This window comes from Chionomys nivalis, chromosome 15, assembly GCF_950005125.1.
Source record: "Chionomys nivalis chromosome 15, mChiNiv1.1, whole genome shotgun sequence".
Classification (NCBI taxonomy): domain Eukaryota; kingdom Metazoa; phylum Chordata; class Mammalia; order Rodentia; family Cricetidae; genus Chionomys; species Chionomys nivalis.
Window position 1 is genome coordinate 42,020,746 of NC_080100.1, and position 23,868 is coordinate 42,044,613.

The window sequence follows — 23,868 nt, forward strand, 5'->3', positions numbered from 1 at the left end:
TAATTGTTTATATATTTGGATTTAATAACTACTTATTATTAATGACGTTAATGTAAAGCTTCAGAATTTACTTGTAAAATAGTCCTATGCCATTTACTTAATCATTCAAGTTACTGTCTGACTCTCAATGTAGCTTTCCCACTTTGAAGCATTTAAAGTTTCAGCACATTTGTGAAATGACAGAAGATACCATACTGTTCTTGTTCTTGACTTAGCCCTGGTAATCTATTTTGTAACAAGTTAAATTGAACATGTTGATTAAAATTAGTCTGTAGGCGGAGTTTTCCTGTGTCCCAGCAGTTGCTTCCCAGATAACTAACATGTAGATTTAATACTAATTATAAATGCTTGGTCAATTGCTCAGGCTTGTTACTAGCTAACTCTTACATTTTAAATTAACCCATATTTCTTACCTCTGTCTTGAGGCTCATGGCTTATTAACTCATTTTCTGCACATCCTGCCACATCCTACTTCATCTGCATCTGCTGGCATCTTCTCTGACTCCACTTCATCCCAGCATCTTTAGTTTGGTTGTCCTGCCTGCATTTCCTGTTTGGCTACCAGCCAGTCAGCTTTTTTATTAAACCAATTTGAGTGACAAATCTTTATGGTACACAAAAGGATTATTCCACAGCATTAATCTTATATTATTGATGATTTTTAACTGCTTTACTTTTCTCTCACTTAATAAAAATCTCCACTACTTGACATTTTTATTTAACTTCAATGTTAACTGATATAAAAACATAAAATTTGTACATATCAGTAGATTATAGTGATACTCGTATATTATAATTAAAGTCTTTATCTGGAGCTCCATCAATTCTTTTAATGTGTGTTATCTACAGATCAATAGTTATTAATGACTCTGTTACTAAGAAAACTTGTCTTTATTACTTTCTCATAAAATTCTTTTATTTTAGGCAAGAAGATGAAAATTTTAATAGTCTTTTACAAAATGGAGATATTTTAAACAATTCACCAGAAGAAAAATTCAAAGTTAATGATAAAAAGGATTTTAAGTTGCCTGAGTATGATTTGAATATTGAAGAACGATTAGTTCTGATTGAAAAAGATGATTCAAAATCCACATCTGATGAATCTCACCAGTTAGACCGTATCAACATGAATCTTAATAAACTTGTGACAAATGATACGCGCCAGCCAGAAATCACGGAAAGATCAAAGGCACAAGATGTAGTGCTCGGAACAGGCTTTTTAAGTGCTCATCCTAAAAGTGAAGCTCAACATACAGAAAATGGAAATAAGTATCCGAATTTGGAATCCATAAATAAGATAAATGGTCTTCCTGAGGAAGTCCCACAGTCTTCTGGTAGGATAGAACCCCAGAATTCTACTCCTTCTGCTGACATGGGTGTTTCTAAAAGCACCGAAGATCTCTCCCCTCAAAGAAGCGGTCCAGTCGGGTCTGTCATGAAGTCTCATAGTATAACTAACATGGAGACTGGAGGCTTAAAGATCTATGACATTCTTAGTGATGATGATCCTCAGCCACCAAGTGCAGCAGTTAAAATGACATCCTCCGCGAATGGGAAGAACATAGTCAGGAGCAAGTCTGCTACACTGCTGTATGACCAGCCACTGCAGGTCTTCACTGCTTCTTCCTCCTCTTCTGATTTAATGTCAGGTACAAAGACAGTTTTCAAGTTTGATTCAAATCATAACCCTGAAGATCCAAATATAATAAGAGGCCCCATAGTAACTGGCCCACAGTCTACGCCTCAACTGTATGGTCCACCGCAGTATAACGTTCAGTACAGTGGCAGTGCTGCAGTCAAAGAGACCTTGTGGCACCCTAAACAAAATTCACAGCTAGATCCTGTCAGTTTTCCTCCTCAGCGCCTTCCTAGATCAGAGAGTGCCGAAAATCACAGTTACACAAAGCATTCTGCCAATATGAATTTCTCTAACCATAACAACGTCAGAGCCAATACTGCATACCATTTACACCAGAGACTTGCTCCAGCCAGACATGGAGAAATGTGGGCTGTCTCCCCAAATGATCGGCTAATTCCAACAGGAGCTCGGACTGCAGTTCAGCGACAGAGTAGTGTGTCTTCAACAGCTTCTATGAATCTTGGTGATCCTGGTCACACAAGGCGTGCTCAAATTTCTGAAGGAGATTATTTGTCATACAGAGACTTACATTCAGTGGGAAGAACGCCAGTGATGTCAGGATCACAGAGACCGCTTTCTGCACGAGCATACAGCATTGATGGCCCAAATACTTCAAGGCCTCAGAGTGCCCGTCCCTCTATTAATGAGATACCAGAGAGAACTATGTCAGTTAGTGATTTCAATTACTCACGGACTAGTCCTTCAAAAAGACCAAATGCAAGGGTTGGTTCTGAACATTCTTTATTAGATCCTCCAGGAAAAAGTAAAGTTCCTCATGACTGGCGAGAACAAGTACTTCGACATATTGAGGCCAAAAAGTTAGAAAAGGTAATTGAACGTGAGTTTTTTTTTAATTCTTTATGAATTTATTTTCCTTAGAAATGGTTTTTCCTTTGTTTTTAATCAGTGAAATAACACAGTCCAAATTATTATCTACTTACAATATAAGTGTTTTTTCCTGTTGCTAGAACCAGAGTTCTATATTTAAACTTAAGCCAGGACAAGTGAGATGATTGTACAAACTGCTTTTTTACTCCTCAAAGTCTCTGAATGCCATGCAGTCTCCTTATGCTTGTGTGTCTCTTTTAGCTTGTACTCATAAACTGGATACAATATATATACACAGCCATGCTCAGCATTTTCTGAACTGATTACTACCAATGATGATTGTATGAATATTGTAAGAAAAATACCGGTTTACTGTATAATTACTAAGATAATGAAAATATATTTGTAAATGTAAATATTTCATCAAAAATTTTTTCTGCAGTCTATATTAAATGAACTGACTTCACTGACACCAATGACTGGCAGCATGGCGTTTATTTTTTACTTTGCTGGATTACATTTCTGATGTTCTTGAACAACTCCGTTGAGTGTTTTGTGGCTGTAGTGCAACTCGGAAATGTTGGTATAATAACTAATGCTTGTGTTCATCTCATAACCTCATTTATAAATCTGTGTCTTTTGAAAGGATGCATTGTTACGTGGCCCAAAAATGTAAAATACAATCCTTAAGCCAGGCATGGTATCATAGACCTGTAACTGCAGTACTTAGCCGTCTGCAGGAGGAGTTTTGAAGCCAGCCTGGGCTACAAAGAGAGGTCTTATTTCCCCTTCCGACTCCCAACCAAAGATTTTTTGTTATTAAGACTCAGCTTTATATATCTCTCTAGGTTTTCTTTTAAAAATTATTGTTTCTCTATTTATTAAAGCTATAATACATTTTAAACACAGCTGAACATATGTAGTCTGTTGCTTTATAAATTCCTTAATTTATTGGAAAAATGCAAAGTATGATTATTTCTTTGTAGCCAATTGTATTAAATTTGTTTTTTAGCTAACATCTGTCAGCTGTAGCTAACTTCATCTTCATCTTTTCTGTTTGCTATAACTCTAACACACTGTTGAGGCTATTTGAATTTGTGTTCATTTTGTTGGGAATTTGAAAATTTCTTCAGCTGAGATGAGGAGGAACATGGCTCCAATTTATAATAAACTTGTGTTGCACATGTAGAAGTAGATTTTAGAAGAAAAGGTTGTTGTCAAAGAGGCTGTTTCAGAGACTAATTGAGAACAAATGAAGTGTTTATTAATGGGACAGAGATACAGGAATGAATTTCAAGAGACTTTTGAAGTAGACATCCTCAAAGTTTGATTGTAGTTGAATACTGTACTTAGTTACTGTGGATAAGGGACAAAACTTGAGGGTTTGTGTTTTGCATAGGTGACTGTTGGGAATTCCACTATTATCAGAGATAAAGGAGGGATTGCTGGTACAGATGAAGGTTTTTATTTGGTATAGCTTACATCATAAGTGGCTTATTCTCCCACTATTCTGTTTGATAGAGAGGAATCTGAACTTCAGTAAATAGGAAGCAAGCAGCGTTTCGCTCATTGTTGAATGTGCCTTTTAGTTTTTTTTCTTTCCATTGCATAAATTATGTATTTTTAAATTTGATACACAGTTTCTTAGAAAATATGTGACAGTGGTTTTATAGTTGTATTTTGAAAGTCAATTTGATCAGTGGATTTATGAAATAAAACACTTGTAAGAAAGAAAATTAAAAGGCTGGATGCAAATTCATTGCTGATTGGAGGGAGGGAGAAGGAGAGAGGAAAAGTTTTCTCCTCAGCTATGCACCTCTGTAATCTTAGCACTAGGTGCCGTAGAGACAGTAATTCAAGGTCTGCTTGGAACTGCGTGGTACCCAGTCTCAGAAACAAACAGTATTTCTCTGTTAAGAATACCGAGAATAGGGAGAGACAATTCACCTTGGCTGAATTAAGGATTTATTTATTTTTGAAATAATTTGATAGTGTGTAGGTTGAGTTAGGAGAAATAGAATGTTCTAACAGTTAATTTTACATAAGATAGCATAGTGTAAAATAGTTCTAAACTTAAACAGTACCTTACGATACTCTTAACACCACTTTTTTTTGAGATTGCTAGGTGGTGGTGGCACACGCCCTTAACCCCAGCACTCTGGAGGCCGAGGCAGGCCGGACCTCTATGAGTTCTAGGCCAGCCTGGTTTACAGAGCTAGTTCCAGGACTGGCTTCAAAAGCTACAGAGAAATCCTGTCTCAAAAAAAAAAAAAAAAAAAAAAAACACAAAATCAAAAAAAAAGTGTGTGTGTGTGTGTATATATATAAATTTTTTTCATTCCTGCTCCTCCCTTCAAACCTTCCCATATATTCCTCCCACTCTTTCAAATTCAAGTCCTCTTTTTAATTTTATTATTGTAGGTATGTTTTCGGGACTGTTGGTGCTGGACAGCCAGTTGGTGTGCTCTTCCCTGGGGAAGACCACCTCCCCAACCCCCTTCTTTCCGCCTTCATATCACCACATTTTATGAAGGAAATTGAGGGTCAAAACAGCTAAGTAATTGGCCCAGGATAATCTATATTATATGGCAGGAACAGAATAACTTTAAAAAATTCAGGAGGAAATTTTCTGTGTGAGTATCACAGGAAACCATTTTTTTTTGTTGTTATGATCTGACGATTGATAATGATGAAAGAGGCATTTTAGGATTTCCCAAGCACATGTCTTCAGCATGAATTGATGATTCATACAGTATCTAAGATTATGGATTCTGTAGAGATCAACTTGAAATATACTTTAATGTCATTTTAAAAAATGTTTAAGTTACATTTTGTGTGTGTGTGTGTACATGTGTACATTTATCCATAAAAACCGTACTAGGAATTCAAACAAACATATATGGTAGTCAGAGGAAAACTTGCAGGGATCCCAGGGGTAATACTTGGTGGTATCCTATCCTCACTAACCTAAAATATATTTTAGTCCTGAGTGAAAGAAAGAAAATTTAAAAACTTTACTTGATCATAACTTTGTGGTTTTTTAATTCTAAAAAATTTGAGAATGGAGTTTTTAAAGCATTGTGACACTGTGTGGAGATTTGGCAAGATATAACTTACTTGGTTTTGAGTTAATTGAATTTGATGTGATAATAGGGCATAAAATTATTTCTAACCTTTATTATAGTACAGAGACTTAATTTATTTTCTTGTGTTCAGAAATGTTCTAAAAGTATTATATAAGATTTTGAAAGTTGACATTTTTAATTGTAGAAACTATGCTTTAGTCTGGCAATTTTTCATTAGGTGTGAAATGGTAGCATACATAGGCAATACAAGTACTTCATAATGATGCTACTAATTAGCTACTTTAATAGCAGCAAGATTTAAACTGTAAACTCAAAGAATTGCTTCAAGATGTTGGTAGATATTAAAGGACCCTGTTCCTTCCTTGGCACTATGCATGTGGACATGCACACATGCATAATTGACGGTGGTGGAGGAGACAGCATGGGAAAGTGCTTCCCTTCCCTTTTGAGGTACTCGAATTTTTTGCTTTGCATAGTAGTTTATTGAAGCATATGCATTTATGACCTTTTAGTTATAACCCTCTCCTTTATCCATAAAATAACTGTACTAAGAATTCAAACACATAAAATAGATTTTACTTTGAAGATCTTACCACTGACTTAAGTAAATTAACAAAATTTGAAAAGGAATTAAGCTGGGCGGTGGTGGTACACCTTTAACCCCAGGACTCTGGAGGCAGAAGCAGGTAGATCTCTGTGAGTCCAAGGCTAGTCAAACCGTTTCCTTTCAGAGTTGAATTATCACTAATACTAGTATTTGCTGATATCCCTACCTGTATAAAAAAATCAGATATAAAGTACTCTAAACCATATTAATACAAAGTGGCCATTGTCTCATTTACTTGTTCTTGTTAGATAATAGGCGTCCATCTAGTACACTGATAACCTGTGGTTACAACCCCTAGGAGGTTACATATCAGATATTTACATTATGATTTATAATAGGAAAATTACAGTTACGAAGTAGCAATGAAAATATTTTTATATCTGGAAGTCACCATGACATGAGGAACTATCCTAAATGGTTGCAGCATTAGGAAGGTTGAACACCACTCTTCCAGGACATGGCTAACACAGAGATTTGTACTCAGCCCTGTTTTCTCTCTACATGATAACCATCAGGAATATTGAACAACAGTGCCTAGTACAGTGTGCTAGCATTTAATCAAGTTAATATGCTAAAATCAATACTTTACAATCCACAAAATAACTAAGGAGTAGTAACTTTATAGATCTTTTTTCTTTTGGAAGTCTGTTATTTTGTGGTATTAGTTACCAACTTCAAAATCAAGAGAATATATTTCTGAAGAGTAATATGTAAATGCTTGCTATCTCATTTCTCGATTTTAGTAACGGGTTTTGCCTAAAATGCGGTTTCCCTATCTTAGCCATCAAGCCCCATCCACATTGAAAGTCTAGGAATGATGAAAATCAGAAGTGTATTTATTAAGGTGCATCTTTAATTCTTGGGTCAAATACAAGGGTCTTCATGAAAACCCAAACTGTAGAAAGATACTATCATTGGGCCACCACTAACTCCAAAATGCAATAACCATCTACTTGAATGGGAAATGTTTGTCAACATAAAGTTTTTCTAGGATTGTTTTGATGATTATAGAATGACAGACACTCTACAGAGGACTCCCCTTTGTTTCCAGCGCCTAATGTAAGGTTGCTCACAAGCTTTTATAACCCCAACTCCAGGTGATCTGATAACTCTTTTCTGGTCTCCATGGCCACTTATATACTGGACATACATACATGTATGCACAGACACATGTACATAAATAAAAATAATAAAATATTTTTAAGTTACATTGTACAATTTAAAATATTTTTCAAAATGTGGAAAATAAATTTTTGAAAGAATGAAAATGACTGGTAACCAGGTGATTATCACAATGACATTTTGCTGTAGCATATATGTTTAAATGGTTGATATTATTTAATAGTAGAATTCCCATAGAATTAAATAGAAACTTCTTTGACTTGGAATTACTAGTTGCTGGTAAATTCATCTGATGTTGAAAAATTTGCTTATATACAACTTTATATAAATAAACACATACCCGGGTGTGTGCTCAGTTTTCAGACATACTAATAGACATAAAGGAAATGGTAGTGTCTAATAAACAAAAGCAGCTAAATGTTTGTACTTCTTTGATTCTTAAGCATGTGATTAAACATGATTATACCTGTTTTGTATGTATGTATGTGTTATATAGCTGTATGTATCAATTTCTTTCTGGCTCTGAATTCAGTGTTGCATGATACTTGTTCGTGGTATGGGTGGGGTTGCTTGTAAATAAATCTGTGTACATAACATGTCTTGTGGAATTTGCATGCTACACTAATCTTCTGTAAATCTACCCTTTCTTTATTCAGAGTATGCTGTCAAGGTCCTTTAATTCCACTCTCACTGCTGTAAGCAGCTCTCACTATGGCAGCTCTAGGGATCTGCATGGCAGCCAGGGCAGCCTTGCCCTGAGTGTTGCAGACGGAAGAGGTTCTGGTGGGCACATTTTTCGAGTGAGTACCGATAGTAGGCTAGTACTTTTTGCACACACGAGAACATTCAGATCTAAGTGTTTTGACATTTCTGGGGGAAAAGGTTCTCTAAGTTAGAAATCTTTGTATTTTCTGGGTTTTTTATGGCTTAGATCTACAACTTCTGTCTTTAATTTCTTTGGTCATAAGTTAATGATTTTAGCCAGGTGTTATTTATAAGTTTAGTAACTAAGAATCAGCTAATAAAAAGCACTATATGCACCAAAGTTTAATCCCATTTCACTGAATATGACTAAATATGAGACTGAAGAAGTTGTAAAAGTATAGCAGAAAGGAAAAATCCAAATCTTAATTGAACACATTTCATCATGATCATTAAGTGGTGAAAGATTATTATCTAGTGATTGTTTAAGAGTCAGTTATAAGGACTGCCAAGAATGAACAAAAACAAGGCTGTCATGGCTTGGTAAGGACTCACAGCCTCTAAATAAATCTCCCCTTCTGCCCCAAATGACCTTTCTTCTCTACAACCTTCTTTTATTCCTTCTCATAGTTTATTTTCATTTTGACTCTTTGATTGTTCTAGGCTCTTTACTTGTTCCCCAGACCCCTTCCACCTTCATCCCTGGCTGTTATCTGTTATGTTCTAGAGCAGAAGCAGTTTTCTGGATTGAGTTTGCTGTGGCTGCTCTGAGCTGGTCTTGCCGTGTGCTCCGCCATCTGCCATTACTTGGTGTCTTTGCTGTGAGCCAACAGTGGTCATCAAGCTTCTTAGTTTAGGAGAAGAACAAACAGGCTGATGACTGCAGAGTCAGCCTTTTACTTCAGCATACCCGGAGTGGATTTATTAACTCGGCATAGTCACCTAGAGAGTTGTTCTTTCTAAATTTGTTTTACAAAAATATTTTGTCCTTATTTTCCTTAGATTTAAAGTCTATACAGACTTTGAATTTTAGTTTTTCATTCACATTATGCTTTTGTATATGATGCATAAGTGTAGTTGTCTATTCAGGTTTGAGTATAAGTTTCTAGCTTTGAGCTATGTTGATTATATATTCTAAATGTATATCACAAAAACAGAAGAAAAATGAAATAGCCGGGCGGTGGTGGCGCACGCCTTTAATCCCAGCACTTGGGAGGCAGAGGTAGCCGGATCTCTGTGAGTTCGAGACCAGCCTGGTCTACAAGAGCTAGTTCCAGGACAGGCTCCAAAGCCACAGAGAAACCCTGTCTCGAAAAACCAAAAAAAAAAAAAAAAAAAAAATGAAATACATACTGTTAGTAGACAAAATTAGATCAAATCACACCAAAAAAATGCTAAGCCATGCTTTGAACTGGCAACTAACTGGACATGATATGTCAGTTGCAAGTATTACTTTTTAAGATTAAATTACAAATTCTTAAAACTGTATGTGTTTCATGGTACATTATAATGGATTGTATTTTGAGTTATTTTTCAATATAAAATTTAACTTTTTTGCTGCTAAGCATGTTTTGAAAGCAATAGTGAAACATACTATGCTTCATTTTCTACATTAGGTGTGCTTAGAATTAACATAAGGTGAATATAAATGCTTTATTCTCATCATATTTATAAAAACAGTCAGGGATAATAACATTTAGCTTTTTTCTTTAAGGTTATCATTAAGTTAAACTATAATTTAGCATATGTAGGTATGAATTAGTTAATGTTAAAGCATTTCTTTAAAACAGTGCCTGAGCCAATGTTAGTATGACAGAATTACAGCACAGCAAGTTTTATACAGTGGATTTATGGGTATTGCACGTCATTGTAATCAAGGGGAGTTCTTGGTGATACCATGAGATCAAAACAATACCAATTCATTTTCTTTTAATGAAAAACACTTTCTTTAGTGCTTTACAATAATTTATTAGTTGCTCATAAAATTGGAGAGAATTAGCTAGCTTTAACCACTATACTTATTGAGTAAAGATACTAAATTATAAGTATAAATGAAAGTAAAGGGAAAAAACATAAAATGGTATATATTACAAAGATTAAAAATATCTGTCTTTATAAATTTTTTTACACATTACAAGAACAAATGTTTTGCCATGTACCTTTGAAGAAAGCTAAAAGACCTGATGGCAGTGATGATGATAGTATCTGACTTGAGTCTTCTGTGTCTCCAGTCTAGCAGAATTTCTTAAACTTCTTTCATGCATCTCATTGTTTTGTTTCACATCTTAAAGTATATTATTTGTTTACTTTTTTTCCTCCCTCATTTGAAGCATCCTCAGACATCCAGTCCAGGAGATTCTTGCCAAGATGATAGATTGATTTCAGGAGAGCAGAACTACTCATCAGGTGCACTTAGTCACAAAGACCTTCCAGACAGCTTGATGAAAGTAGGTGCTTACAGCAATAAACAAAGCAGTGTCTTTAGCTTACTGTTTTCAGTGTTTTAATTTAAAATCTCATATGTACTTTGAAAATATTTTATAAGGCTTGCTTTCATTATGTAGGATTATTTTTAAGTAATTCGTAAATACAAGAGAATTTGACTCTGTTGTTTCTTGGTTTATTCCATTGTTTTTCACACTAGAGAATCGATTTATAGTTACATTTCTTGCTATAGTTCCACCTGCTTATTTTAGCATTTGAATCAAGAACTTTTTTGGCATTCTTGACAATAAACCTACTTGGAGAGTTAGACAATGACCTTGTCTTAAATTTGCATTCTAGAATATTTTACTGTTAATTAAAAACATTTGAAAATCTTTAGATAGAATTAGAAATCATCTTGAAAGACCTTGTATATAGTAGAAGAGGTGATCATTTTGTCTTTTTTAGTGTTTTGTAGGAAAAACCTTACAGATAAATTATTTGTAGCAGTGCCAGAGATCATTCTTGTTCTCTCTCAGCTATTTTTGTTACCCAATTGCATGCCTCTAGTGGAACCAGATACAATAATTATGACTCGCATTTATTGTCTACAACTCTTAAGTTGCTCTGGAGAATAGGCATCCAGCCATCTGATATATAAGCTCATACATGCTTACTTATTTTATCCCTTTCCTTTTATTCAAAGCTGTCATTCAATTTCTTTTTTTTTTAACATGCACCTTACAGCTTAGTTCTTAACACTTTTTTTATTTCATGAGGAATTGACTAAACATAGCTTAATATATTTCTTATGTTTAATACTGATTTAGACAAAACTGAATATCCAGGTGTCAGCAGCTTTTAAGAATAGGAAAGGCTCAGTGTAATAGCAGTGTCTGTGTCCTAGCACTTGAAACCCACGGCTGGAAGGTCAAGAGTTCGAGGCCAGCATGGGCTACAAGGTCAGGGAGGTTAAAGCAAGAAACATGGCTCAGTGAATAAAAGCAGCAGCTGTCTTGAGTTTGACAGCATGAAGTCAATCTCTGGAAACTACAGGGTGGAAAGAGAACAGACCCCTGAAAGTAGTCTGACCTTGACGTATGCCATGGCATGCATGACTGACTATAGTCAGAAGAAACTATAATATATATATGTATGTATATATGTATTCTTTTTAAACAGCAAACCTTTATGTGTCTTTAGCAAGATAGAAGTTCACAGCATACAGTTCTGAAACTTTTGTCAAACTTCCATGTTTGGTAATTTTCAGGGAAATTTTAGTTCTCTTGTAATGTCCTTTGGACAGAAATTCTTTTCAGTTACCCTACAAGGAAATTCAAATGATGAATAACAGAAGCAGGCGCTCTTTAGCTAGATTCTTTGTAGAGTAAAATAAGCTATTCACTACAAATGTCATCCTAAGTCTAAAATTCAGGTTCAGTTTCCTAATACATGGGGGTTATTAAAGGTAGTTAGTTCATTAGCAAACGAATAATCTCACAAAATTTGTGGTGGGTTTATTTTGTGGTAGAATATCAGTGTTTTAACTCTTGTGTTTTTAAGTATTCCATAGAATTAATATTTAGAGAGCTTGAAAATTACTGATAATACATGAACCCATAAAGAATAAATCACTTAATTTCTGTATAGATAGCTGAACTTTTATTTCTGAAAAGTAAGAAATAAAGTTAAAATATATTCAAATTAAGAAAAAAATTACACTCAATTAGTTTTTTTTCTTGAGGAAAAACATAACTACACTCACTTTTTGTGTATGTATGTTATGATTTGGTATAAGAAAAGGATAACCTTCTAATAGTATAACTTAAGTTTAATTTTTTAGTATATAAAAAATTTGTTTTATGTATATCAATAGTTAAAGTTTTCCAGTATACTCGTTTCCTACTTTAACATTGGTAAGTGTAACAGTAGATTTATATATAACAAAATCAATTTAAAATATACATCGAGGCCTTCTTTTAAAAGTTTGCTGATAGATTTGATCAGTAAATATTCAAGAAAGTTTAATATCTAGATATTAATATCTTTGGAAGTTTTAAAATTAGAAGAATAAGTGAGAGTAACTCAGTATTTAATGGTGTACAATATTAAAACTACTGCTTTTGTATTGCTCCAAGAAGAATGTCCAAATACTTGTAATAAGACATTATTACTGGTCATTTTAAAGATAATTCATGTTTTTCTTAGATGCCTTTGAGTAATGGACAGATGGCCCAGCCTCTCAGGCCTCAGGCAAATTATAGTCAAATACATCATCCCCCTCAGGCATCTGTGGCAAGGCATCCCTCTAGAGAACAACTCATTGATTATTTGATGCTGAAAGTGGCCCACCAGCCTCCATATACACATCCCCATTGTTCTCCTAGACAAGGCCATGAGCTGGCAAAGCAAGAGGTAAGAATTATCGAGACTGTTTGAAATATGAAATTAAACTTTCCATATATTCTTATAGGTTAATAGCAATATATCCACATAGAATTTAGTTTTTACCATTTTGTTTTAAGTTTATAAAGTTTAGTTTTCTAAAGTGTTAGACTTTGTAGTTTTTAACTTAACTTTATGATCATGTAACATAGGATTTAGTGTTGGGGGTGTGTTTTTTTTTTTCTTTTAATTCTAAGGCAACTGCTTGTCCAAAATGGATTGATGATGCTCCAATAGATTTTCTTCTGAGACTATAAATAGTAGACCAGTAAACTGAAGTGGTCCTATTCTACAGCAGAGCCTGAGCTTTTAGATTAGAAAATTCAACTATAGTCTCCAGACCATGTTGAGGGTTGATCTTCAAAACATATAGGTCATAATTTCTTATACCTTGATGGTTTATTCATGACGTAATAACCTTGAAACCCTTGGTATTGACCACATTTTGTTTTGAGCAAGTCTGTGGTAAACAGGAGCATCCTTTAACAGAACTTTAGCTTCTATAACCTGCTATACCAGCACCTTGAAGCCTGAGGCTGGAAAGTAGTGTGTTCAAGGTCCGCTTGGATGCATCAGACAATCCAGGCTAGCCTAGGCTGTTTAGTGAGACCCTGTGGTAACAAAACAAGCCAGCATTTAGGACCCAGAGGCAGGAGGATCTTTGTGAGTTCAAGCCCACCTGTTCTACACAGCAGGTTCCAGGACAGCCAGAGTGAGCCTGTCTCAAGAAAAGAAAACATTTCTACACCTTTTATTTTACAATAGTTTATTAAAACTGCTGTTAGTCAGTCTGATCTTACAGTCCTAATTCCCCTGAACCTTATAAACAGAGGGAATGAAGGGTTGAGTTCTAAAGTCAGTTCTCAATGTTAAGTACCTTATGGCACAAGACAGTAAGCATGTAATTTAAGTAGTCTGTAAGTGAAGACTGTTGGGAATGTGCATATGTATTCTGTAGATATGCATCATGATGTTAAAAATTCAGGCTGGCTAAAAAGTAAAATAGAGCCAATGTCAGTTGATTGAAGTCATAAGTAATGTTAGGAGCCACACTTTGTAATTCCGCTGTGCCTTTCCCTCACTAACTCATTAACATGAATAATGGTGTTCTGTGTTGTTGTGTCACCTCATCTGCTTGAACTTATTCACCGGTATTTAAATATGAATATTATTGTATATTTTTCTTGTATAGTGATATTTCTTTTATTTTCATATTAAATCAGATTCGAGTAAGAGTAGAAAAGGACCCAGAACTTGGATTTAGCATATCAGGAGGTGTTGGGGGTAGAGGAAACCCTTTCAGACCTGATGATGATGTAAGTTTTTTTTTTTTAATTCCCTTGAACATTCATAATGTCTCATTTATTAATCTCATACTATTGAGTAAAAATCTAATGTAAATTTTCTGGGTCTCTCATCTCTTTTCTTTCTTTATTATCTTTGTTTTTTGAAATTTGCTTATTTCATGTTGTTTGAAGTAAAGAATTTGACCTGAAATATGAATATTGATATTACCAAGAGATTTTTAGTTTTGGTACTGCTTCTCCAAAAGTCCATAGAAGTTATTTCATTGCTTTGCTAAAGTCAGGATTACTAGAGGGAGAAATTTTGTTGGCCTGTCAGAGGGTACTCTGAAAAGTCAGGAGACAGCTTCCACCATGTTCAAGTATTTGCATGGTATTGAAAAGGTTTTCCCTTGCTCCTGAGTCATGCTTTCAGTTTGTGGTTTGGCCTTAAATAATATTTTTTTGTGGTTATTCATTAAAGGGTATATTTGTAACAAGGGTACAGCCTGAAGGACCAGCATCAAAAATACTACAGCCAGGTGATAAAATTATTCAGGTAATCAAGTCAACCTTTTTTATTTCCTCTCATTTTGCAATAATTTTATTTTACAGTACTTTCTAATGTTTTAGGGTTTAAAATATTTTTATTTTTTGAAAGTCATGTTTACATGTTGATAAATCATTTTAAGTTTAGAAGTGATTTTACTAATTTAAGAGGGTCTACTTGAATGCTAGTTGTCATTATATCAGATAGTAAAATTTTAAAATCTGAGAAACATTTTGGTATTTCCACTCCTTCTCTATATTACTTCAGTAACTTCATTTTACCTAAGTACACGCAGTATGACAGTCGCTTAGTTCACAAGGATAGTCCTTCCTCCTTCATATGTGAACTACTGTTAGTTCAGATAATAATACGAAGAAGCCTTCAAACCAAAAATGATAGAGACATTGTAGAGTTTAGTAGTTGAAAGTAAATACCATGTCAGAACAAATTCCTGCCCAGCCCTTTTTAATATTAGCTCAGTTCCTACTTCAGCAACACATACACTAAAATTGGAGTGATTAAAGGATTATAGGCAAATTCATGATGATAAAATTTTTAATGGTTTTGATTTTTAAATAATTTCAGACTCAGAAAACTCACAGGAACTGTGTAACAAAAGTGATCATGCTTTGCCACACTATCTTTAGTATCCATTTTTTCGTATTTTGTAACGGGCTTTCTTTTGGACCACCAACCAACTCTCAAATCATGACACAGAGATTTAAGAATGATCAGCCTTAGTTTACACTTGTTTCTTGCTAGTTCTTATAACTTATTTTAACCTGTTTCTCTTCATCTACGTTTTGCCTTGGGACTTTTTACCTTTCTTTCATTCTGTATGGCTGGTCCTGGGCATCTCCCTCTTTTTCCCTTGTTCTCTCTCTCTCTCCTCCCTCGAGCCTCGATTCCTCCTCCTACTTATTCTCTCTGCCCGCTAGCCCTGCCTATCCCTCTACTCCCTAGCTATTGACTGGTCAGCTTTTTATTAGACCAATCAGGTGCTTTAAGCAGACAAGGAGAAACAGCAACACATCTATACATAATTAAACAAATACAGCATAAACAAATGTAACACACCTTTACATAGTTGATCAAGTGCGTTATAAACAAATGTAACAACATCTTTGCCTAGTCAAACAAATATTCCACAGTATTATTTTTCCTCTATAAATACCCCCACACAAACACTCACACACATACTTTTCTGAATAACATTAGAATCCATGCTTTCAGTTTTATGGCAGGAAATTATTATTTCTGTTCAGACATTCCTGGGTTTTCAGTCTTTGAAATAAGATGAGTCTATAGTGTTGCCTTTAATCTATAGTGTTCTTTTTAAGAACGAAAGGATTTAATTCATATGAAACATTTCAACATGTGTGTCTGTCTGGTCCAGAGTGAGAATTCAGTAAATGCTAGCTATCTTTTGTATAACCTGTTTGCTGATCTTGAACCAATGGCTCCAATGAATAATAAGTCTAGACACTGCCTTCAGTTACCCTTGAAGTTTGGTAAGCCTGGATCTACCTTAACACATACATAAAACACCCTATCTGATCTTGCCTTGACAAGTACTTCCCAACATTGGAACAGTGTATTAGAATTATATGAGGGTCTGAAGAGATGGCTCAGTGGTTAAGAGTACTTGGCTGTTCTTCCAGAGGATCCAGGTGGGTTCCTGGAAACAACAATCTGTAACTCCAGTTCCAGGGCATCTAATACCCTCTTCTGGCCTTCTTGAATATCAGGCACAGACACACATGCAGGCAAAGCATCCATACACCTAACTTAGTCAAATAAAATTTATTTTAAAAGAATCATCTGATAACCTGAACAAAATACAAATTTCTGGGTTATTTCTATAGAGATTTTATTTCTGCTAAGTATGGAATGTAGGGACTGTTAGTCTGTATGTGTTTTTAATTTTATGTATGTGTGTACAACACACATGTGCTGCACTTCATGAGTGTAGAGGTCAGAAAACAACTTGAAGGGGTCAGTTTTCTCCTTCTGCGCTGATGGTTCCCCAGATTCAAACTCAGGGCTTCCAGCGTGGAGTGAGATGGAATCATCCCATCAGCCAGTGTGTTGTTTTAAATTGCTGGACTGGTTCTTTTTTCTAATAGGTTATGAACTGGCTGTCAGAAATTTACAACTAGAAGTGCAAATATTTTTCTGAGATTTTTTTTCTAAAAGTTGTTTTTCCTCTTTATTCTAGGCTAATGGCTACAGTTTTATCAACATTGAACATGGACAAGCAGTGTCCTTGTTAAAAACTTTCCAGAACACAGTAGAACTCATCATTGTTCGAGAAGTTTCTTCATAAGCACTATAGACAAAAAAGAAGAAGAAGGAAAAAAAGGAAAAAGAAAAAAAAAAAACAAATGGGGAAGATAGCAAGATTTATTGGAAGACACTTGGAGGGGAAATGACTATTTTGCTTATTTTTATATATAAAGAAGAACTCAGACAGTTGGCTTGGAACTTGTACATTACTGAAATAATAATGGAGCTTGTGGTTAGAGGGAAAGAACCACTGTACAGAAGATAAAAAGAGACTGTTGAATTCATATCATATGAAATTTGTTGTTAGGTTTTTAAACTTAGCAAATCAAGGCTACAAAAACAAAATTATGTTGTTTTTGTATAGAATGTAGGTTTATTTTTGGATTTCATACACATGACTGACTGTATGCAAGGCAATAGTTAGCCTTGATTGTAGCCCAGAGACAGATGGCAGAGCTATCTATCTCATAGCTTTTGTGCCCTTATTTTTATCCAACTGGTATTAATGTTTTTTCTGCCGAACTACTTTTTTCCATGTGGGTAAGAGATTTGAAGTGTTGGCTTTTGCTATGTGCATACTGAAGAGTGATTAGATGAAGTTGGTGTTGATGGGTTCACTTTCCGAGACCAGAATAAAACATTATTTCCTATAAAAATCTGAGGCTAACAGTGAAAAAAAAAAGTTATCTGATAATGTATTTTTATTAATAGAATAATGCAATAAAATACAAAATGTCTTTTTAAAAGACAATAATTGCATTTTATGAGCTCTACAAGATGGATTCTTGTCATAGCTGTTGATTATACATTTGCTACTGGTGATTCAATTTTTAATTTTTTTAGTTACTGAAGTTTTTAACTCTAATGTAGATGCATGTCCACACATTTCCCATACTACGAAGTTCTCTGATATTTTTTCTTTAGCAAATGGTGGTACTTGCAATCTAATTTTTATAATTAGTACTCCATAGTTAATTTATAATTTCTGTTTTAAGAAGCAAATTAAACTAAAAGGCCAGTTTTAAGATTGTGTCTGTTGCCTGTCATACGAAGTGTCAGAAAGTTTAGGAAAGCCTCTTAATTTTGTTTGGCCTGGCGTTGCCTTGGTAAAGTGAAAGGAACTGTGGAGTGCGCGTGGAGCTAGGAAACCAAAGCAAGTCTGTGAGACTGCGCAGTGATAGAGAAGTGCTGTGGAGAGCGGAAGAGCAAGGGATGGTCCCTGGGGCCTACCGATGTGGAAAGGGTTCAAGTCAAGGGCTGTTCCTCCAGATCACGTTAAATGTGAACTCCACACTTGAGAGTCTTTAAAGGGTTTCTAAGTGTACAGTGTAAGTGCTTTACCACCAACTGCCTTTGTTCCTAGTGACTGTAACAAATATTTGATGGTAGAGGTTATTAATTTTGTTTATCCAATCCAGTAATTTTATTTGCTTTTGTTTTATGTAATAAAATAAAATTCAAATGCCATGCATGGTTATTTGAACCAGAGTAAAGTGCCATAGGAGACCAGCAACTGTTTTTAGTTGAGGCTAGCCTGAAGACTTTTATTAGAGCAATATTCATTTCTCAAATTCATTTTTAAATTTCTGATATGCATAATTTGGGTATTTTTAATGTGATATGCTTTTTTCTTCAACCTTGACTTAGCTGAGAATCTCGAACTAGCTAAAACAATACCTGCATTATTTTTACAGAGCGAGTTGAAGCATTTCCATTCTAGTAAGAATAGTCAGCACTTTTAAAACATTTGAACTCAGAGATTGCACTTCTTTCAGGCTGTTATCAATTGGGTATTGTATAGTTTTCATAATTTTGATTGAAACCCTTTAACAACTCTTTGTAAATTTTAACTCATTTTAGTTGATTTTTCAGTACTATTTACATAGGAATTGATTTTTATGAATATAGTAGAAGAAATGTGCTGTATTTTGATAAAATTCACTTGTATGTGTTGTAATCTCTAAAACAAAGAATGACAAACAGCTTCTTTAATATAAGTCTCGGTGTTCCCTTTGTTCTTACTTTATGGCGGCATTGTAAGATAGTCACACTCCCTTTTTTGACTTCACATTTTCACAGCCACTTTTAATTAGAAATAAGTAAAACAGATATAATTGCACAGTTCTCAGTGGCCTTACCTTAAACGAGAATTGTTGATTATAATTTTGCAAAGGAAATTAGGCTTCACAGAATCAGGGCTTCTTCAGTGATTACTCTGCATATTCCTGTTGAACTATTATGAGTACAACAGATGTTATATATGCTGTCATTTTATTGAGCTGTAGTTCCTTTTCATTTTGGAGTATTTATTTATTTATTTATTTTGGTTTTTCGAGGCAGGGTTTCTCTGTAGCTTTGGAGCCTGTCCTGGAACTAGCTCTGTAGACCAGGCTGTCCTCGAACTCACAGAGATCTGCCTGCCTCTGACTCCTGAATGCTGGGATTAAAGGTGTGTGCCACCACCGCCTGGTTAATTTAGGAGTATTCTTGAAAATTGGATAAGAAAGTTTGTTGCCAAAGTTTGGGGTAGCATATGATATAGAGTAAAAGTAAAAAATAAATAGTGAAATTTTGTCCTTAAACTAATAGGCAAAGTTTTCTTGCAGAATTTGGGGGGTTTATGGGGCTTAAAATTACTTTGTGAGAATTTTGTTATGACAACAGAATTGCAGAGTTTGAATAATCTGTGTCTTTTGAAGAAATACAGAAGCCGCTTTTAGTTTCTGTTGTTTACTAAATTGTAGTAATGGCCACGCTCAAAACTGACCACTACTATGCAACAGGTTTTCAAAACCAGAGCCATGTTGTTTGTAGTAACTGTTTAAATGTGTTTTTTTGTTTGTTTGTTTGTTTTTGTTTTTTTGTTTTTTTCGAGACAGGGTTTCTCTGTAGCTTTGGAACCTGTCCTGGAACTCCCTTTGTAGACCAGGCTGGCCTCGAACTCACAGAGATCGACCTGCCTCTGCCTCCCGAGTGCTGGGATTAAAGGCGTGCGCCACCAACGCCCGGCCTAACTGTTTAAATGTGGTACCCAGTTAGTAGAGAATTGTACCAGTCAGGATGGTCAGTGAGTAGTGACTTAGGGGATACTCAGTCTGGAAGGTGCTTTCCACACAAACAGGAGAGCCTAGGAGTGGATCTCTAGGACCCACATAAAAAGCCCAAGTGTGGCAGCACGTGCCTATAATTCCAGCACTGAGGAGACAGCTCCCTGAAGCACCCTGACCAACCAGTGGAGCAGAATCTCAACTTCGGGTTCAATGAGAGACCCTGTCTCAAAAAATGAAAAATAAATGTAAGGTGAAGTGCTGTTGAGAAGATACCCAGTACCAGCCTCCATCCACAACTAGTGCATGCACATTGCAGACATGAACACGTACACATCGTATCCTGGTGTTCGTTAAACTCCGTTCCTCTGCTTCTGGAGTGCCTAATTAGTTACCTCTCCTGGTTGTAACACTTAAGGGCTTATTTTGGCTCTGCAGTTGAGGTGCATTCTCGTCTCTCCTGGCAGAAATTCTCAGCTGGAGCTTGAGGCGGCCGTCACATTGCTGCTGCACTCCAGAATGCTGGCATTCCGCTTACTTTATACTTCTATTTCCATACAGAACCCTCCCCTGTGGGCTGGTGCCCCACCCCCAGGACTGTATCTTCCCTCCCTAGTTAAACTCTTTTGGAATCCTCAAAGACACACCTAGGGGTCATTCTAAATCCAGCCAAGTTGGCAATAGGGATTTGCCCATCATGGTGTCTATTAAGATTTAGCATTTTGAAAATTTCTTATCCTTTTTGGCCTTTTTGACTTTTTTTCTATCTCTCTGAAGTTTTTAAAGACTAAAACTGCAGGAGTTTCTTATAGGTTTTAAATACCGATTTCTTAAATTTTGTCATAGGAGTACTTGAGATGGAGTTCTGCTATATAGCCCAGGAATCTTCAAACTCAGTATATAGCTAGAGCTCTGAGTCCTGCCACAGATTTCCTAGTGTTGGAATTGTGGGTTTGTACCTCAGTGCCTGAATTTCTTACTATATTCTTATATTACAAACAGCTCCCAGTCCACAATAGAGTCACCATTGTTGGTAATATCTTGGGTTTTTTTGTTTGTTTGTTTTTGGTTTTAAAGATTTAACATGCATATGATGAAACCTCATTTATGCTTCATTATTCTTAATAAAATCTTCATGCCCAAGTCACAAAGCTCTTCTTCCATATTTATTTTTGTTAATGGTATAAGTTTTTCTTTACCATATAGATCCTTAGTCCTTCTTGTATTTATCACTGACTGTTGTGTCCAAAAGCAGATCCATCTACATGGTCTCTTTGAATCAACTATACAAGACTAGTTTTTAAAACATTTATGTGTATGGGTGTTTTGACTGCATATATGCTTGTGTATCACATGTGTGCAGTGACCACAGAGACAGAACTAGAGATAGAGTTGATTGTGAGTCACCATGTAAATGCTGGGAATTGAACCCAGGCCCCATGGAAGAGTAGTCCGTACTCATAGCCTCCAAACCATCTCTCCAGCCCCAAACCTACTTTTCTTACAATCTGCAATGTAAACTTTTAACATGTATCAAGTACCTGTATGTACAGGACTTCTGAGCATCCACAAAAGTTGTAAAGTTTATAGTGAATACCTGTCCATGTTCCATAAATTACTTACGTAGTACCTGTTTTTAGTCATGTAAAACCTGCATGCATCTTAATATTTTATGCCAACATCTCTCCTATGGCATCTGTCTGAGTCACCTGCACAGGGCCCAGGAATTTACATCTCTAGTAAGATCTCGGGAGCTGCTGATGCTTACAGTCTGAGGATACCAAACTGCACTGCCTTAAGGATAATTCCTCTTTGTTCCTGCTTTTGGTTGTTTTGGTTTTTTCCCGTGTTTCATGGTAAGTTTTCAATGTTTCATTTTCTGGTCATGACTAATTCATTCTTCTGAAAATAGCTAAAATTAGGCAAAATATAAAATACTGACTTTTACACTACTGAACATAGGCTAGACAGTGGAGAATGGTGGTGCTAAGGAAAGGGGTAGAGAGTGGATGGCCTATAATTATCCCTGAATTAACTACCTTGAGAAAATGTCTAGATTGTGGAACAGAAAAGAAGAGGAATAGAGACAGAACTTTATTTTTAAATGAAACTCTTAAGAATTTTGCCTATTTTGTATCTTAGAAATGTCAGTTTTGGCATACCTGCACTTTTAGTTATCTTATGAGAGTATAGACTATCAGTTCCTTTTGATACTGTTGCTTAACTTAGAGGTAGGTTTTTTTCAAAATCCCTTAAATTATACCTCTATAAAATGTTGACATTGATAATTGCATCACTTAAAAACCATTTAAGGAGAAATTACATTAGCTATTTATTTTGGTTATTTATCTGTGAAGCCATGTCTAACGTGGAACTCATTGCAGTCCTGTCTCAGCCTCCCAGGTGTTGGCAGTACAGGCATATCCTACCATGCCGAGCTATTGATACTTTAAGGTTTATGTGTTCAGGAAAGAATAGAAATGATTGAATATAAATAACTTTTTTTTGTTTTGTTTTTGAGAGAAGGACTCTCTTTAACCCAGGTTATTCTAGAACTCAGTATGATGCCCAGACTGGTCTTGAATTCATGGCAGTGCTCCTGTCTTAAGTTGCTGAGCTGGAATTACAAATGTGCCAACAAACTTTGTGAGTAGTATCAGCTATGAAATTACCTGGCCCAAGTGAGAAGGAAGCACACAAGCCCACTTAGGAGTTTATTAGAGGAAACCTGTACAGGCCTGGGGAAGTCAGTGTGCAGAAAGAGGGTTAAAGATGGTGCATCCAGCTTTTAAAGGCTGCCTAGCTCATGTGCACAGGAGGATGACATAGCTACATCATATGCAGATGACGGTGCTGCTCATGCATGGGAGCAAGGGCTTAGTAGCTGCATCATATGTAGATGATGCAACCATGCTGCACATGGGTCATGCAGAGCCTTTTAAGGTCCCTGGGGCGGCTAGGTATTTTTGCCTGAGGGCTTGTCTGCATGTGCGTGGCCCTGGAATCTGGAAGTGCCAGCCATGCTGGTTGGCTAAAATAACATTCCATCCTTTGGTTTATTCTAAATATTTGGGGAGTTTGGGGTTCTTTAGTGGGTGGGAATGGGGCATTGTAAGGTCTCTTATGACTGCTTCCTGCTGATTTTGTGGGCATCAGTTGAAGTGCTTGGCCACATCCTGGGGTGGCTGATTACTTTTTGTAAAAAAAAAAAAGTCCAAAAAAGGACTCTGTGGAACTGGCTGACTGGCAGCTTGGTCCTCGCAAAATTTGTCTGGTGGCAGGGGGTGTCTGCAAGAATTTGGGCTGTACTATATTAACCCCCTGAGGTGATGAGGTAGGTTTGGGCCCTGGAATGCTGCTGTTTTAGCTGCTTGGTCAGCCCTGTTATTTCACTTGGAAATAATGTAAGTTGGTTTGATGAGACCAACAGTGTATAATTCCTATAGCTTTGGGGAGATGGGAGACTTTTAACAAGTTCATAATGTAACCTGAGTTAGTTATGGATCCTCCTTTCATTGTTGTAAGAAGCCCACACTCCTTCCAGATAGCTGCATGGGACAGGAGGATATGAAAGGCATATATTACATATTTAAATGTAAACATTTAAATTTTGTTGTGGGAGTCCCCTTTGTTGCTTGTACTGGTTAATGAATAAAGAAACTGCCTTGGCCTGATAGGGCAGAACTTAGATAGGTAGAGAAGACAGAACTGAATTCTGGGAGGAAGAAAGCAGAGTAAGGAGATGCCATGAATCCACCAAAGACAGACGCTAGGGATTTACCCAGTAAGCCACTGCCATGTGGCAATATACAGATTAATAGAAATGGGTTAAATTAATATGTAAGAGTT

General features: G+C 35.8%; 1 protein-coding gene across 7 annotated transcripts in view; it reads left to right on the forward strand.

Annotated features, from left to right (window-relative positions):
* The window catches only part of Erbin (erbb2 interacting protein), a 111,542-nt gene extending 92,086 nt beyond the window's left edge, over positions 1-19,456 (forward strand). For 3 of the 7 annotated variants that reach the window (XM_057789402.1, XM_057789400.1, XM_057789396.1), the window contains 7 exons: positions 925-2,467; positions 7,939-8,082; positions 10,315-10,431; positions 12,617-12,823; positions 14,077-14,169; positions 14,621-14,695; positions 16,905-19,456. In XM_057789402.1, the coding sequence (XP_057645385.1) occupies positions 925-2,467; positions 7,939-8,082; positions 10,315-10,431; positions 12,617-12,823; positions 14,077-14,169; positions 14,621-14,695; positions 16,905-17,012 (2,287 nt within the window). In that variant the 3' untranslated portion in view covers positions 17,013-19,456. The remainder of the gene's footprint in view (positions 1-924; positions 2,468-7,938; positions 8,083-10,314; positions 10,432-12,616; positions 12,824-14,076; positions 14,170-14,620; positions 14,696-16,904) is intronic. The other 4 variants (XM_057789397.1, XM_057789398.1, XM_057789401.1 and 1 more) reach the window with 4 other exon arrangements.
* The last annotated feature ends 4,412 nt before the right edge of the window (positions 19,457-23,868 follow it).